The sequence below is a fragment of the Ostrinia furnacalis genome, unplaced genomic scaffold (genome assembly GCF_004193835.3).
Source record: "Ostrinia furnacalis isolate ACB-3 unplaced genomic scaffold, ASM419383v2 OfSCF6932, whole genome shotgun sequence".
Classification (NCBI taxonomy): domain Eukaryota; kingdom Metazoa; phylum Arthropoda; class Insecta; order Lepidoptera; family Crambidae; genus Ostrinia; species Ostrinia furnacalis.
In genome coordinates, this window is record NW_021137171.1 from 542,640 (window position 1) to 561,280 (window position 18,641).

General features: G+C 37.2%; 1 protein-coding gene across 1 annotated transcript; it reads right to left on the reverse strand.

Annotated features, from left to right (window-relative positions):
• Positions 1 to 1,356: 1,356 nt before the first annotated feature.
• Positions 1,357 to 18,602, reverse strand: LOC114362934 (uncharacterized). The gene is made up of 3 exons (XM_028318519.1): positions 18,556 to 18,602; positions 3,779 to 4,896; positions 1,357 to 1,529 (listed from the first exon to the last, which is right to left on the reverse strand). Exons 1-3 carry the CDS (start codon positions 18,600 to 18,602, stop codon positions 1,357 to 1,359), a joined length of 1,338 nt encoding a protein of 445 aa, XP_028174320.1.
• Between the last annotated feature and the right edge of the window lie 39 nt (positions 18,603 to 18,641).

Sequence of the window (18,641 nt, forward strand, 5' to 3'; positions counted from 1 at the left end):
ATGAAAATCCCCATCAATTATCTGATACCATTTTTATTTTTTCTACTCAAAACTAAGACACACTTATAAAGTTATGTGTCAATTAGGTAGGTTCTACTAACTTTTACTTAGTACCTATATCGAAAAAAGTTGCCTAAAAAGTGGGCTAAATTTAATTTTAGACCAATTAGACAGGATTTCACTTACGATATTCGTAAGTGCTTACTGAAAATAAACTTGTTATTTACTAAATAAAACATTAAATAAGGCTCAATTTTGCGTAGGCCTGTTATATTATAATCACTTCACTATGATTGATACGGAAGCCTGAGCTTAAAAGTTAAGAAAATGTCTGGACAGGCAATTAGTTGTTTTAATTTCGGGGTTGGCATTATGTAACTTCAAACATAAGGCAACATTCCTTTACAACTAGACTGCCTGGCTTAACTGATATTGATCCCTTGGTTTTTGATGTTATTACTATTAAATTAACAACTAATTTAGTCGATTCCGCGCGAACGAAGGCTTTATTCGAACAATCAACATAATATCGTTTAGTGAGACCATCACTAAGCCCTTGTCGATGTCGTTAGTAAATCACAGCATCGTTTTGTATTCTTAACATATTATACTAGTTTATCCTTAGAAGTCTACACTATAAACTCATATGAATAAGCCCTTCCCACGTCCTGTACACTGAGAATGATAAACGCACAGATGACAGTGTACTCTCGTAATCCGTGTACAAAACATACTTATGTATTTATGATCTGGCATCCCTTAGGTCCCTTAAACCCGTATTAATCACTGAATAACATCTGCACACTATGTCATATTCATCATAATCAAGAAACCTGAAGGATGGTGTGTTTAGGACAATAATTAAGAACCTACACTAGATGAAGAGTACAGTGCTTTCCTCACACCTTTAAATGGATCTCTACCTGAATAATAACATGACAAAGATGAAATAAATTGTATATTTATTCACATAGAATATTAATTTCTTACTACCTAAGATATAATTACGCACTCTTAGGCTGGGTTGCGACATCTTACTTTAACTTTGACAAACGTCAAAATTCAGTCAAACTCCATACAAAAAACACCGGTTATCGTTATATTTACGGTCTAAGTTAGGTGGTACAACTCAGCCTTAATTTTATACGAACAGACTGCTATTTAAAAAAACATATGCAAACATTTCTCAATACGGTCAATCAATATAATATATTTTTAGCTCACACTTCGTACTCTGTTTTACATTATTATAATAAAAAAACAACGCACCATTTATCACAAAGTAGTTTCTTCACTACGCAAATAAGTATCAACTACGTATTATTAGAGACGAAAAAGGCAGGTTTTGCCATTAACTCAAATCTTGTTCTTCTTCCTATATTCCAAGAACTCATCCAAAGTTTTTCTGTAGTAAGGGTGCACTGTGCTACTTTTTGGTTTAGGCGAAGGTCTGAAGCTCACCAGCCATTGGCAGAAGAAGAACCACCATGGCAAAGGCATCCATGGCTGCAGAGGCTTCCCCATGTTCTCTACGCAAATTTTTCTAGTAGGTAACTCTAAACACACGTTTCCATAGCCTTCTTGGCATTCTCGGACTGTTTTTACGTATTGAGGAAAAAAATGGCCGATGATTGGACCAGATTCTCTTTGGTATCCAGCAGATGTTATGAGGAAGATCGAAATGAAGAATATGTGGATCATATTATTTTATCTGTATGGTATTGGTAGAAATCTCATTTTTATACAGCAATAACAAATTCTACCACATTATTCTATTGCACACATTGTTCTGAAAATAAAACGTAAGTTGTAAATGTCCTCAAAAATATTTCACACGATAAGAATTATTGTTCTATGGCTATAAAACTATACCTAATCATGATTATGACGCTTGGTAGGTAAAGGAGTTCAAAATATCAAAATGTTGGTGCCAGCGCGTAGTGTACGGTCTACTCGTCCAAGTTATTTAAATTTTACCTTTATTAAAACTGCATAAGATGCTATAGCTTGATGTGCTATCGTCCATATTTGTAGTGAATGAAATTATGCGGCGAAAAACAAAACATGTAAATTATGAGCTGGACAAAATGCTTCACAGTCTAATTTCATAAAGAAGATAAGATATTATTGCCATTAATGTTACATTGTATTGTTTTTAGTCTTACATATCTTATGGCATGTAAGTATCTTATTCTCATAGCACTGACACGGAGCATTATTCCGCAGGGGATGGAGGGATGAAACCGTAAGCATTTAGGCCTAATGGAAAGCATTCAAGGTAATACCGACCATAAGGGTCCATTCTTTTACGATCTTGCAAAAACGCTGCGAGATTTTGGAGGTAATAGGTCTTACTAATCGTCTCTCATTTGCTACTGGTCAAATATACCTTTGATAAGATAACGTGTGCCAGTAACATTTCTGTAAACGATTTCTTAGATTCTCTTGCAATGAATAGCAAAAAAGATGGAAACGTTTCATGTAGAGATGATGGTAAAATCTTTCTAATGAATTTATCTCGCTTTCTCCGTTTCATCTCTTGTAGGTAGTCTTTAAGAAGTTTTTCAGGAATTTATCTATTACAGTAAAGTGTATCCTACCTAAAGGATAGAGATGATTGACAGCATATAAAGTCACCAGCAATTCATTACCACCATTTTGTTAAATAGCACTAATTTGGTCAGGAAAAGTAAGGCCGAGTTGCACCACCCAACTTTGACCGTAACTATAACGATAATATAATCGGTGTTTTTTGTATGGAGTTTGACAGATTTTTGAGGTTTATTAAAGTTAAAGTAAGATGGTGCCACCCAGCCTAATATCCTATTTTTCAAGTTGATATTTTCTTTCAAATAACGATGAGCAAATCTGAACAACAAACACAGGAATTAGCGCTAACTTCTAATCAAATTATGCAGGAGTATTACATGTTCATGATAGAATAGCGACGAGCCTCGTAAATAGATTTGAAAGTTTCAATTTTGTTATAGTTGTGCTCACGCGGTATCGTATTTTCCGATGTATTTAGGTATAAATACACACCGATTTTCACTACTGAAGATTATTTTATTGGTTGTTGAACTCTACATCGTACGACGACTTCGTAAAGGTAGCAGGGAAGCGCTAGACGCAGGCCGCTACCAATCGATCAACATGGAAAGCATTGGGGGAGGCCTATGTTCAGCAGTGGACGTCCTATGGCTGAAATGATGATGATGATGATGAACTCTACATTTAGGCTGAGTTGCACCATTAAATTTTAATAGAAACTTTTTTTTTTTTTTTTTTATTTGTGTTGAGCGGCTATTCTAGTTCAATAAAGTCCTAGTATCACTGCGACCGTTATCGATCTATTGTGATCGCCGCTGTTTTCCTTACAGTTCGCCTCCGAGTCCTGCATCCATTAGGAAGTGCAGTATCTTTTGGGGGGCGATATGTTTTACATCTTGTGGGCTTAGGATGTGTTTGCCCAGGTGTAAGCTCCGCTTGCGCATCAGAGGTCCGCAGTCCGTGAGAATGTGTAGTGGCGTTTCATCTGCCTCTTGGCACATCCTGCACGTTCTTGTTTCGGACAGTCCCATAGTGGACAAGTGCTTGTTTAAGCTGCAGTGTCCAGTGAGGGCTCGAACTAAGATGCGCATTTTGGTCCTACTCAGTCCTATGATCTGCTTAGAGCTTTTTCGATCATAGGCTTTTATGAGAGCTTTGGAATGAGTTAATCCTGGCGTGTCTGACCATGCCATAAAGGATTTGTTTAAATAGATGTTCTCCAGGGTCATTCGAGCGAGACTTTTGGGAACACCACAAAAGGGTTCTGGACCATATTGTGTTCCCTCCGCTCCCGCTCTGGCTAGTTCGTCGGCATTTTCATTGCCCTCGATTCCCGCATGACCTGGAACCCATCTCAGCGTTACTCTGTTTCGTTCTCCTAGAGTATTTAGTCGACTCATGCAGTTTTCTACCAACTTTGAGGTGATTAAGTTGGAGTTTAAGGCCAGCAGCGCGGCCTGACTGTCTGAGTTAATGTAAATTATGTGGTTGGCATAATTTTTTCGCAGGTTAGCTTCCGCACATTCAATAATGGCGTAGACTTCTGCCTGAAAGATAGAGGCAAATTTGCCCAGGCTTTGAGATAGCCTAAGCTTCGGCTGCTCTCCATACACGCCAAAGCCTACGTTAGGGCCCATTTTTGACCCATCAGTAAACCATATAAGGCTGCCCTTCTCACAGGTGACTTGCTTGTTCAGCCAGTCCTCCCTGTGTGGTATTTCCACTTTGTAGTTCTTTTGGAAGCTACAACTTGGAACCATGATGTCAGAAGTCATGCAAAGAGTAGGTGTGCTCTTTATAGCCTCCAGTAATGTTCTCATTCTCTGGGATATGCAATGGAAGCCCCCCTGAGCGTCTATCCTGTAGGCACTTGCCTCCGCCTCCTTAGCAATGTGCATACTTAGGGGCGTTAGGCACAGTAGTGCGTTCAGGGCCGCCCCAGGTGCGGTTGACATTGCCCCAGTTGCCATGAGACAGGCAAGCCTTTGCAGACTACCTAGTTTATCTGTTACTGTCTTTTGGCTGGTTTTGTGATACCACACTACAGAGGCGTACGATATAGTCGGCCTCACGATAGTGGTATACAGCCATAAGACAGATCGGGGATTCAAGCCCCAATTGTTGCCCATCATGCGGCTACAGGAGCCTAAGGCAATTTTTGCCTTTTGTATGATGTTATTAAGGTGAGTATTCCATGTTAGTTTCTGGTCGATAGTGACGCCCAGATATTTGACTTCTGTGGAAAACTCGATCTCTTTTCCATTTAGAGAGGGTTTGACTAGTTTGTTCAACTGTCTACGCCTGGTAAATGGAATAATGACAGTTTTATCAGCGTTAACTGATAAACTTTAACGATAACCGGTGTGTTTTGTATGGAGTATGACGTCAGATAAAGCTTTATGGAACTAGAAAGGTTAGGGAAAACCAAAATGTTTAACACTTCTTCATCCTTGACAAATCAACAAAACAAAACAGAATCAAATAGCTTTTGTTTATAAAACTATTGGCTCATAAATAATAGATTTGATAAACGGAATATCTAAGCGGTTAATCATCTCATTGTGTGAACACAGAACCCTCTAGAATCACAGGGATATCGCTTCATAACTGACTGAATACAGCAATATAAAGCTAATCCATACTAACAATTATTCATAAGCTTCGTAATCAATCGGGCTGATTTAACTCATTGTTATCTAAACAAAGCTTTTCTCCAACCTTTAATCAAAACTTGAGACATGACTCTGAACTCGTTTGAACCGGTTTAAACTGGTTATTGTTGGGTAAAGACGCTATTGTAGCAGTGAAAGGGATGATCAGAGTTTTTCAAACTCGGGGTGACTTTTTATGCGTTCTCTAATTTTATTTACACAAGGCGATTTTCAGGAGTTGATTCCTACAGTATTTGCCTGCATTTTTTACCTATAGCGGATAATGTTAATTTTTGTGTGTGTGCTGGAATTTAATTCTTGGCACTCTCCTTCCAAGTCAATATGTAACTCTGTCATTACCTTCAATTTTTACCTTCGCACACTAACCTTAATTTAAGTAAGTGAATTCAAATGTATCTAGGCTAAGTTTTATTAAGTAATAAATTTATTCTTATTCTTATTACTAGACCATACAAATCCAATAGCTTATAAACGTACAATTTTATTACAATGTAGCGTGTAAAGTTTATTTTTGTATTCATAACTTTCCTTCATATTTAACGCGAAATTACATAAAACAGTAAAGTAATTAAAGGCATAAACGAAAGTATTTTGTTAAGTAAACAAAATTATAATTATAAATGTTGCAGAATAAAGACTTGATTTTACACGTGTAAAACAATTAAATGTGTTTTATTCTTATAGAGTTGCCGAGAGTCTGAAATAACGTTATTATATTACAAAATGACATTTATGAATACCTACATAATGGACAAGTTTCGTGATGTTGAAAACATTAGATTTCACTAAATGCGATGAAAATATAGACCAAAACTAAAAAGCCGGTGAAGTTATTTTTGAAATCCATCAAGAAATGACTGAGAGATTAATTATTTAAATTACCTCCATATTTTCGCGTCATGTGATGTCAGGCCACCTGTTCAAGTTTCAATCACAATGCTTACCACCCCTAACGAATTGTCGAGAATGACACTATAATATCAAAGTCTTCTTTTTCTTTTTAAATATGGTCAGGTCTTGGATATGTCAAAAAAGGTTACACAATTTTACTAAGAAAGAATCTTGAGTGACCCTGGCTGAAAAATTCAAAACTACTAGATTAAAAAAAAATGGATCTGTCAACAGCACAGTGGGTCTAGACAAAGTGCAAATTATAATCGCAAACCAGTCGCAAAGTGGTCGAAAAGCCCCTTTTTTGTATGGAGTTTTGACGGATTCGATTTTCGATTCGATCAAAAAGTGCGTTTTGTCTAGGGGGGCTGGGGTGATTTACTGTTTGTACTTCAAATTACTGTCGTGACTACTTCGAATCAAAATAGCGCGAATTTCGTTATGCGCAACTTTAGGGCCCTGTAACTTTTGTATTTGTAGAGATATTTTCATGATTCTTTCACAATACTTATTATTAGATTTACTGGTATTTTCAAGTTTTATTAAAAGAAAAAAATTGGAAACTTGTCCATTATGTAGTTTCATTGACTCCAAAACGCGACTCCACAAAATATTTTTCATATTGATTACACCCAGATAGATTTTTTTTGGGGATTTAAAAGTTCCTATTATGCAAAGTTCCATATGAGTCCTATAGTTTAAAAGCTTATAAAAATATTTTAAACTATGATATGAATAGTCAATTGAATTTTTTCACAATTTTTCATCCATAACGAGGAAGCTCTCGCTTTGCATCTTACGGCAACTTCAACTATCTATTTTCGGGGAAAAAGTTATTTTTAGGAAGTTGTGTCAAGGAATTATTGCATAATGGTGTCAAGTACCCAATTTTATGGGGTTAACTGCCCAATTATTGTTAATAGCTACATTAACAAAGCCATTAATTACTGCTTAAAACGAGTCCCCGATTTCAAAAACCCAAGCGTTCATAAATAAGAAAAAATCCGAACCGAATGGCGGGTAGTTGGGAAAAAGGAATGAAAAGTTTTAATTATTGCACAATACGTGACTTTCCCAGCACTAGCTCTGGGGGCCGCTAGATTGTGATTGAGTGGGAAACTGAAAATATGAAGGTCGTAAATTATCAAGTATACTTTAAAGTAATTATTTTGTACATTTTGGAAGGTGTGAAATAAAGCTAGGAACAAAATAGTTTTTAATTTTCGCGTGAGAAATTTTAGTACAAGCATTTACTCGTACAATACTTTATAGTGACGTAAGAAGGTCGATAGATATTTGCAAAATGTAGTTACACACTTGACAAAATGATAAATTCAAATTCAAATTGTTTATTGGTACCATGTAGACCCCTTTCAGAGCACTTATATCCCAATATAGCTTACCCTACCACCACTTCGGGAAAACATATCGGCTGATACTGAGAAAAAGTGGCGGGAGAAACTCAGTCACGAAATAAATAAATCCATATATACTTATCTCTATTTGTACAAGAGTAAAAGAAAGAGTTAAAAACAATTCGCAATACTTTACAGTGTAGAATGTGAATTCAAAAGTTATTATTCGTATTTTCAAGGCCTTCGTACTATCGTTTGATTCAAGTCTTTAAAAACTTGTTGAAAGGGTTCTCCTTATCTTTTGAAGGTAATCCTTCGAAGGGCTACAGTTTTAGCTATAAATCGAAAGATTTAACTTCATTGACGAGCTAGACGTTCACATAACCTGTAGGTTAGATAAAGAGCAAGTTTTCCTACAAAAATTAGAAAAGAACTACAAAAATAAGGGAGTTTCATAACTATTTTTTATACAGGGTGTTAGGTAAATGGGTATATGAGCCGACACTAGCCCATGTTAACATGGTCATATTAATGGTATGGTGAAGTCAGAAATTTGATATCATCATTTAAATTTTTTTAATTTTCATACTTGCACTCTACAACATAAATTTTATAAAATCCGATTTGTATGAAACTTAAAATAATTAAAATGAAGATATCAACTTTCTGACTTCACCATACCATTTATATGACCATGTTAACATGGGCTAGTGTCGGCTGATATACCCATTTACCAACACCCTGTATAGATCAAACTATTTAATGTAGGTAGGTATATTTTACGAGATAAGACCACCTGGGGTCACATTCTATATGACTGTCTTAACGAACTTCTTAATCTCACCCAGTGATAATATCAACTCATCGCTTGAACATCGTATCTATTTTAGTATGAGACTTACACCCGTATTCACAAACGATGCTTGCTAAAGTGAAGCAGTAAATCGAACGCAAAGAGTTGAATAGAGCTTTGTGATTGGTTCGTGTGTCACCCTGTACGTTCACACGCACTGTGAGACCTCATAGTAATGTTTGTGAATACGGGCGTTACACAAATAATAATTGTAACTGGGAACCAAATTTTTTTACGATGGTACAAAAAAAATATGATCATAGTATTGCAGACTTAACTTCTAATTGAGTTGTGAACCAACGCACTCATTAATAATCTCAATTTCCCTCCACACTGGGAATAAGCTCAATTTGCTCAATTAACAAAATGAGTACACAAAGTCTTGCGGGATAATTTAGTTGGGCAAACATGTAGTGATGTGACCACAGATGCTATGTTCTACGAGTACTTTCGAATTTATTTTACGAGTATGAGAAAAATAGAGTACATAAGTGTATGCATGGTGGATCAAAAGAATACCTTACTGTTAATATAATAATTAGTTGTGTCAGTAAATTAATAAAAACCAGTTTTTGAATATCTTGTATAGTTTTTAATATTATGTGGTTTTAATAAATGTATGGAAGCTGGAAACATTGAATTTTCGGATAGATCCAGTTTATTATGTAACTTATGATTGGTACCGTTTGAAAGAGCTTATGAAGCACTTTCAGAATCAGTAATGAGTGTTTCGATATCTTGTATAGTTTAGAAATGATCGAGTGAGATCACTTAACGTTTCCACCCTGTATGTATATGGTATAACTCAAAGGTGACTGACTGACATAGTGATCTATCAACGCACAGCCCAAACCACTGGACGGATCGGGCTGAAATTTGGCATGTAGGTAGATGTTATGACGTAGGCATGCGCTAAGAAAGGATTTTACGAAACTCCACCCCTAAGGGGGTAAAATGGGATCCACGCGTACGAAGTCGCGGGCGGCCAATATTTCCTCTATAAGGATGATACATTTTTAAGTTAAGAGGTACTTCGGTGTCCTCCAAAACATGCATGTCACATGCAAACTTTATATTTTCACAAGTCATAAATACAGATTGTGTGTAGGCTCTACAACGTAATAATATGAGGTCTCCTCCCTTCGTGGTGGCGTTGATTTCGGCTTGATTAAATTTAAATAGAACATTACATTAGTAATTGACTTACGCAATTATCTTCGCCAGGTTACTGTTTAATCAATAAGATTTCAATTGAATATTTATCTCAGTTTAATAAAAAGGAGTAATGTGACACCAACTTAACTGCTTATCAACCCGAATAAACTTTTAAGATGGTTGAATGGATTCGTGTTTATTAAACTACTAGCGGCCGCCCGCGACTTCGTAAGCGACGATCTCGTTTTACCCCCTTAGGGGTTGAATTTTGCAAAATCCCGTCCTAGTGAGCACCTACGTTCTAAAAGGAACCCCCGTGCAAAATTAAGGACTTCTGGCACTTGTAGTTTCTGAGATTTCGTGATGAGTGACCTTTCGCTTTCATTCATAGATATAAAGATGAAGTGACTGATTGCGCTATGTCAGATGCATGGATATTGGGTTGCAACTTCTTGACAGGTTGAAGAAAATCTTGCTCTCTCCTGAAGTTTGCCCAGAAATAACTCATTATTAAGTGACCTACAGAAACTAAATAATGCGGAATCAGAGCTTGGACATGTTATTAGGAGGCAATAACAGACTGAAGCTTAAGTAATTTCATAATTCACGTATTACAATTTTAGAGAAATAATCTGAGAATGACAGGAAAGGGATGTGATTGCGATTGTGCGTTTGACATTATTGTAATAGCCAAACGTAGCGATTATTAAACACCCAAAAAAGCTTTTATTGTTTAAGCTCAAAGGTTTCAATGATTAATGTGAAATAAATGCGGGAGCTTTATCGCGTAAGCTTTTGTAAACTGATACGGTGTTGCCATATTGATGTGTGGCCGATGTTGATATTTTCAATTAATAAATGAGCAAACATTGTCCGGAATTCAAAATCATGATTGTTCAAAATCCTACCTGATGTTGGGTTGGAATTAAATTTTGTGACAGGTCTACGTACTTATTGCCCAGGTAAAATGTCAGAGGATCATAATTTAAAGGTTTAAAGGTACCACTTTTCGGTTTTTCGCTTAATCCTCGGAAACTATGCGTCCTAGTGACATGACTACTATGAACCAAAAAAAGCTTATTCAATTTGCTACAGGCGAGACTGTCAAGTTTTTCTATATCTTGTATAGTTTTTGCGGCATCTGCTCTAGAAGGTCTGTAAAATTGGAAATTTGATTTTTGTCTTACATGTTCCTATCAGGAGAAAATCTACTAAATCAACATTGAGCAAATACTAGAGACATGCGGGAGCGTGTTAAGCCTAGTTCCAGAGAGGGGACTGCACCGTGGGTATATTTAGACGAACCAATTGGAGCCACTTTTGACTCCTCATCATTCAAAAACTACTGTGCATTAACTCTTCAAATTTGGCTCATGTATTAAGACTTACAAGATAAACATCAGCTTTAAATTTCATAAATATACCTCAAACGGTTATTTAGGTATTGACGTTCAAAAATCGACATTTACAACACTAAAATCTATCTATCACCAGTGAAATGTTAAAATTTACTGGTTTTTTATTTGTTCCTTTGTATTTACATAACTACCTTTCTGGATGCCAAATTTGAACCTTCGAGATCATCTGGAAGTGGTTAGAATTTGGTCTATACCTATATTTTATAAATTTTTGAACGTCAATACCTAAAGAACCGTTTGAGGCATATTTATGAAATTTGAAGCTGATGTATATCTTACAAGTCTCAACATATGAGCTAAATTTGAAGTGTTAATGCACAGTAGTTTTTGAGTGATGAGGAGTCAATAGTGGCTCAAAGTGGTTCGTCTAAATATATGCACGGTGCAGTCCCCTCCCTGGAACTAGGCTTAACATGCTCCCGCATGTCTAGAATGATTGCTCAATGTTGATTTAGTCGATTTTCTCCTGATGGGAACATGTAAGACAAAAATAAAATTTCCAATATTACAGACCTTCTAGAGCAGATGCCGCGAAAACTATACAATTTATCAAAAAAGTTGACTATCTCACCTGTAGCAAATTGAATATGCTTGTTTTGGTTCATAGTAGTCATGTCACTAGGACGCATAGTTTCCGAGGATTAAGCGAAAAACCGAAAAGTGGCACCTTTAAACCCCCCTCTCCCCGCCGGCTCAAGGGCTAAGGACGGGGACTTTTGCTATGTTCACCTCCTAACTAGTCTAAATAAAGTCCTGAAGTCAGAAATTGTGTTCTACAGTTTTCCATCTATAATGCTTTATTGACTGGACTAAATACAATTTTAGTTAGTCAAACTCTAGATTCTGGCTGCACAGGAGTTGCAGTGGTGAGAACGAGAGGTGGGAATATTATACTTTCTATTTAACTCAATGGAAAGGTATGATCACCACTCCATATGTCCAAGTACAGAAAACGGCAAGTGTCGGAATTTAGTAGTTAAATGCGCTTAAGATAATCTGAGGTGCAGTTGACTATACTTATAAACTTCTACAAACAAACAAAAATACTCTATCAGTGTACATAACCTACCTGTATCTTACCAATGCGACTCATTTTGCGTCCAGTTTACCCTTGCCACTTAAACCGTTCCTCTCATACGCGGCGTAGGATGCATCGTGGCGACTTATAGCCAAAATAGAACCACCACAACACAGGTGAAGTAACTTAGCAGCGTGATTAGACAGAAAAATGGGACTAATCCGCTATCGTGTGAATTTTGAACTCTGAATGAGATTAAATATTGAACACATGGTTAGATATGTTTTTTTGAAAGGCTACAGTTGTTTTTAGTCGAAATTGTGTAAAAAGAATTATTAGTTAGGTAATCTAAATTACATTCTGATTACTTAAATCATCTGAGCCTTTTTATGTAGTTCTTTACTTTTGTATTTCAACTACACCGAGGAATTTAGCATACAAGTACTGTGTTAAGTTGTTACTATTTTTCTAAATAGGGCAAAGAATGCACAGGAGTCCTCCAGACCAAACAAATGTTCGTTTATCATAATTTTACGATGGCTGTTCTCCCCAGGCTGTGTCCCGATAAGTCTCGGATCATTTTCCGCTATTTACGGGACCGTTTCACGGGTCAATAAGGAAATGAGTCGCTAACGATCGCATCGGATCGCTTCGCTTCGCTACTCGAATGCGTTTTTTTGCGGACACATTTGGAATGGACATATTGGACATTGGACATGCTGTTAGAGACAAGCCTTAAATAGATTAAGATTATAGCAGATTTAGATAGATTCTATCTTTCTATCTAATTAAAATGCTCATTTGTAAACACTAGGACATACTAAAGAAAAAGTTTGCAATACTGAGTAACTGAAGAAAAATGAAAAGGAGTGTTTTAAAAACCAAATTATTAAGGTATGTATTGTATTGTGTATGCCGCAGCGATGCATAATCTAATAACTCAAAGCACTGCTCTAAAAAAGGTATAGCACAGATTTTTAGTTTTTGTTAGAAATACGGTTTAATCAAAATTCGTTAGGTAGGAATGACGTGTACGACATAGTATTACGTGTGTAACTCTTTGGAGTCTCTACATGTCTCATTATTTTTTCCCTGGAACCTATAGAACCGAAGATCATTTGGTAAGTTCTGAGAAGAAACTCTACCACAAACTCAGTAAACTATTCCTTTAATTAACGGTTAAAGATAACTAGACCGTAACTGGTATTTCAGCTGGTTAAATCTGCGATGTTCTATCTGACCAGCTCATGAAAAATACAAACTCAATACGCTTCACTTTAGTATTCATAAGCATTGCAAGACGGAAGTTATCTAAGTGTACAGTCTGCCAGAAAGAGCAATCTTTAAATTATTTATTAAGAACAATTTCACAGAATTGACTGTGACGAGTGTTAGGTGTGTTAGACTCGGCGCAAATGGGCCACCGACCACAGCCACCGGTGGTCCGGTGGCGGCCACTTGCTACAGTAGTGTCTGCGACTCGCCGCTATGCAAAATATATTAAAAAGTGTGTTAAGTCGCCGTCGCTGGCAACCGGTGGCTGTGATCGGTGGCCCATTTGCGCCTAGCCTTAAGGATCACCTGAATTCGTCTGGCCAGTGCCTGGGGAGTGTAGACCAAATCCTCTATTCCATTCGTTGCTGGTAAACTAGAGAGGTTCGGTCTCCTGCAATACCTAGAGACTAAAAATCTAAAGATAGTGTGAACATGATATGTCTTCGCTCCTTTTTTTTTTTTTTTTTTTTTTTTCCAATGTAACTACGCCGCAACGTAGCAACGCCGCGACGTAGGGTGAGTACCTACTCCTAGCAGTCCTTCAGGAGGGCCCCGGTCGCAAAAACAACCAGGGATACGCTCCTTCAGGGATGGAAAGTAGGGAGGGGTAGGGGGGGTCACGCCCGGCAGTGAAAAGACTGTGAAACCGAGTGTCTCAAGGGCGAGGAGGAACGCCTCACCCTCTCAAACGTGCCTTCCAGGAGGCCAAGGTTCACAGCCTAATATACCGGCGGCGGCAGGAAATTTCAGCGCCTTGAAAAAGGCACTGTCGGTCGCTCCCAATCGAACCGAACCGCCTTTAGAAAGGCGTTTAACTACGCTTGTTCGTTATCACCGTTAGGTATCCCAAGCGCAGCCGCGGGCAAGCCACGTAATTGTGACAAACACCACAGAAACAAGACTCGCAGAGCGAGGGCGATAAGCTCGAGGAACTCGGAGCGCAGCGCATGCGAGCGGGCGGGCGAGGCGGAGCGCACGTCCGTACCGTGCGAGCGATGCGAAGCGAATCGACTGATGTCTTCGCTCCATACTTTACAATAGATTTTATTTAATTTATGCACAGATTCATGTAAGGCATGAAGACGGCTGTAAGATTAAGACAGTGGAGTAGTGTTTATACAGTTGCTAAAACTTATTTAACTTAGTTTGAATAGCAATATTATTCCTGTATCAAAATCAAAAATCAAAAATATTTATTCAGTTTAGACCACAAGTGGCACTTATGAACGTCAAAATAGTATTGTTCTGAAACATTATGTACCTACACAAAATATCTAAATGTTATACGGCTGACTGTATCTTTGATTAGCACTGTAGCAAACCCTTTGGGATGCAGCGTTTCATAATTTTCTTGATTATCATTTTGCTGGAGTTATTTTAAGAAAACTAATATCTGCTAAAACTAGCTTATCAGTGTTGTCTCTAGGGCATTATGTTGTGTTAGCTAATTAAGGTAATTAGTAACTGTCCTATTTTCTGTAGTTTTCTTACCTTATTTTTCATATAATAGTGTGTGGGCTGTTAATACGTTAACAAATAAATAATAAAATAAAAGTAATGAACCATCAACAGCGCCAGATAATTTCTCGATTGGCCTGCCTGACCTAGTAAACGTGCAAAAAACTATGCGAGAGACCTTAGTTAAATAAATAACTGGACTTTACGTCCAAGAAATGTTAATAATGAAAACAAAGAATTTCACAAACATTACGAAAACGATTAAAGTCGAGAAAAATTCAGAGTTGGTGAGATTTTAGAGGTTGATTGTACACCAAACATAGCTAGCTATAGCGAGAAGAATGGAAGATTGAGTGTATGTTATAATATACTAGTTGAAGTATATTCGTGGTCTACAATCCACTGTAAGTGTGGGGGCTAAATAGTATGCCGCGAATCCACACAAAATAGCGGGTTGAGTAAAAGGTTGTTAAATTTAACCGCCTCTGTGGTCTAGTGGNGTGGGCGTCATAGGGACTAAGATGTCAAAAATGAGTTCCTCAGAGAGTTCACTTAACATGTTGCCATTGGCAGTGGATGTTACGCAACCCCAATGAGTGTGTTTGCTATTAAAGTCGCCGCCAAGAATGACTGCACTATTAGTAGTGTGTTATTGGGCGTTCTAANGACCAAGAGCTTCCTCGTTGGGGATAAAAAAAAAAAAAAAATTTATTAAAAATTGCGAGAAAATGGGCTAGTGAGGAATACATCGGCCACTTCGCGTCCTGAACACTACCGAATCAAAAATTACAGACGATAGGGACACTTACTTGCAGCACATCAAGTCTTCTCACCGTGATCCACCACGTGAAGATGAAAAGTCTGCTTACTGGCGGGCCCGCCTTCTTTTCACTATCCAATAACCTGCTGGATCTTAGGGAATCAGATCACAGCCAGAAATCACCACAATTTTGCGTATTGTACACTATAAATCAGTTTTTTATGCGGCACGAAACACGCACAGTTTGAGATCTCAACGGAATAAAAAAAAAGTCTATGGTAGGACCGCGCGTCATTGACCGCGCGCGGCGCGTAATTCAAATTTCGAACTAGGTACGGCGTTTTAAGCGTTCCCAAATCGATTGATTCAAATAGTGGGAAAGACTTGAAGTGGCGCAAACAGTAAGCTAGCTTAGTCTTTGACTAACTACCTAGAAGCTAGCTAGTTTAATGTGTGCTTTGTTAAATTGACTGATTATTATTAATTATTATTATATGACATTCTTATAAGCGCTTTGGAACCTGTATTCTGTTAGCTTTTTAGATGTTTGAATTATAAATAAATAGGGACTGTGTACACATCGCCTCGCATCGCTTTTACCGCCTGTGGATAAAAACCCTTAAGAGATGATTATGCATGACTCAAGAAGTTAGGGAAAACGGCACAATAACGAACTAGGGTATTTTCGTGCGCTTACATTTCAAACAACGTTATTAAACGCTGCAAAGATGTTTGTGTTTTCACTTTTATTTTTATTTTCGTACTTCTAAACTTCCATTGTATTGGTTAACCATTGTTCTTCATATAACTTTTATGCAACCGATACTAAAATAAGGTATTACTTAATCAGTCTTAAATATAGCTTACTTCAAGAAGGAAGATGATACAAATCATATTTTTGAGATTTATTAACAAGTACCTATCATACAAATATTGTTAAAATAATATGTGTCGTCCCCATTAAGCCTTGTCAGATGCCTATGGTGGTTTAATATGTGGTTACTACGAGTACAACCCACACCATAAAAGAAGAAGAAAATAAAGGACAATGTTCGTTCTCCATACATTGTTCGCCTAAGAACCAACAATTTTGACATATTACTACCCGAAAGCGAAATAATACGATTCTGTGTGTAAGAACAATGATTCCTGATGGACACTTGCCATAAAATTAATGATTAAGAATATTAAATCACAGCGATTTTATAATATGTCGTTTATGACAACATGGCGTCTAATGTATTGTGTGAATGTATGAACACCGATTCGCGAAAAATGTTTTGTATTGTCGTCACGCCGAGTCGCAGCCAAATAGTATAAAATAATAGAACAAGTTTTAGAAATACAACTCGGCATTCCACTTTTANGCTTAATGTATTAAAAAAAATAGTAAATAATTATGATGGGTTAATGTTTTTGGGCGGTTTTTTAGGCGGTTTCTGACAATGTCCTTTATCCATATAGGTTGTATCCATAAAAGCGAAAGGTCACTGATTGACTGACTCACTCACTCATCACGAAATCTCGGAAACAACAAGTGCTAGGAGTCTCAAATTTTGCATGGGGGTTCCGTTTAGAACGTAGGTGCTCACTAAGAACGGATTTCACAACGAAACTCCACTCTTAAGGGGGTAAAACGGGGTCCACGTGTACGAAGTCGCGGGCGGCTGCTGGTTACTAAATTAAAAATAGAAATACTGTGTGTTTTTACAAGAAATTTATTTTTTTGATAAAACTATAGATTACGCAAAACGTCATTTAAAGGTTGGTCCACATTAGTCTACGTGAAATGGAGTCATAGAGCAAGCAATAACTCACACAGTAACTCAGCGGAGGCGCACAGATACAGGTAATCTGTGCACGTTGAAAAATTCAATTTGTACGAGTGGTCAGAGAGCTAGAGACGATACTGGAAGAGACATGAGAAACAAATGACGATCTGCTTAATTTGACGATGGATTTGGATATACTCGCGTGTCTGTTGGGATAAATTATTCAAAACAATTGCGCAATGTCAGTCACTAAGTTAAAATACCTAAACATAGATCCGGCGTATACGGCGTGACGTGACCGAAGTTACTTTTTGTTGAGTTTTGGGGTTTAACAGTAAGAGTGCTTCGTAAATAATTAGAAGGGAAGAGTGGCAACAACTTTCATAATACAATTTCAGCTTTCAATTACGATATTAAATTATTAATAACTTGAAAAAAAATCTAGAATCGGTTTGAATTTTTAATGATCTCTGGGGTGCAGGCAGCGTGGGACGTCTACCCACAAGGTGGACCGACGACCTGATAAAGGTAGTAGGAAGGCGCTGGATGTAGGCCGCTATCAACCGTGCGATGTGGAAGTCATTGGGGGAGGCCTATGTTCAGCAGTGGACGTCCTGTGGCTGAAATGATGATGATGATGATGATTTTACCTCTATGCTAAAACTCGTAAATCAAACATATCAAGCGTCTCTTCTATGCATCTTAGATCTGTGCCCCATCGGAATCGGCTTAGCGATCGACACATTCTGCAATTTAAACGTCCCTAGTTAGAGTATCATTGAGTGCGCCGTGACAGGCGGATTTGGGCCTTAACGGTTACACACCGCATACATATTCACGATTTTATCGCATGATCTTTTACCTCGGATTCGCTTGCGGGGATCCATCAAAATATCTACGGTCAAATTGGCATTTAAATATTCTTTATCCATTTCTAACCAAAACATGAATCAACGAAATATTTCTAACTTGTTACGTGTTGGTTCCCTTCATAATATTTATTTTATTTGCGATAAAATACTGTAAATTAATAATAAGCTGCCCAGCTTATTATTAATTTACAGTATTTTCATAATTATGTGAAAATCCGTGTTTTATTAAGTATGGACTAATTTCGTTTATTCTTTTAAAAATAGTGTACATAATAAGTACCTACTGCATCATTTTAACTAAAGCGCGATTGGTCTAATTTCATTTTGAAATCATCTTTTTAAAGAACTTTTGACACGCTTTATACCTAAGTCCTAACTAAAACTATGTTATTTTTTACACAAGAGGGTTTCAGTTATTTTTATCACTTCTGTCGCTATAAGATGTTTCAGTCCTATTGTTGTTAGTTTTCTGGCAAGTTTCTTAAAACTATTAATTAATAACTAACAATCTCCAATAGAAAGCATCAGAGAATTCCCCGCTGCAGGTCGCCATTGTGTTTTGACATGTCATACATTTCCCCATACGAAAACT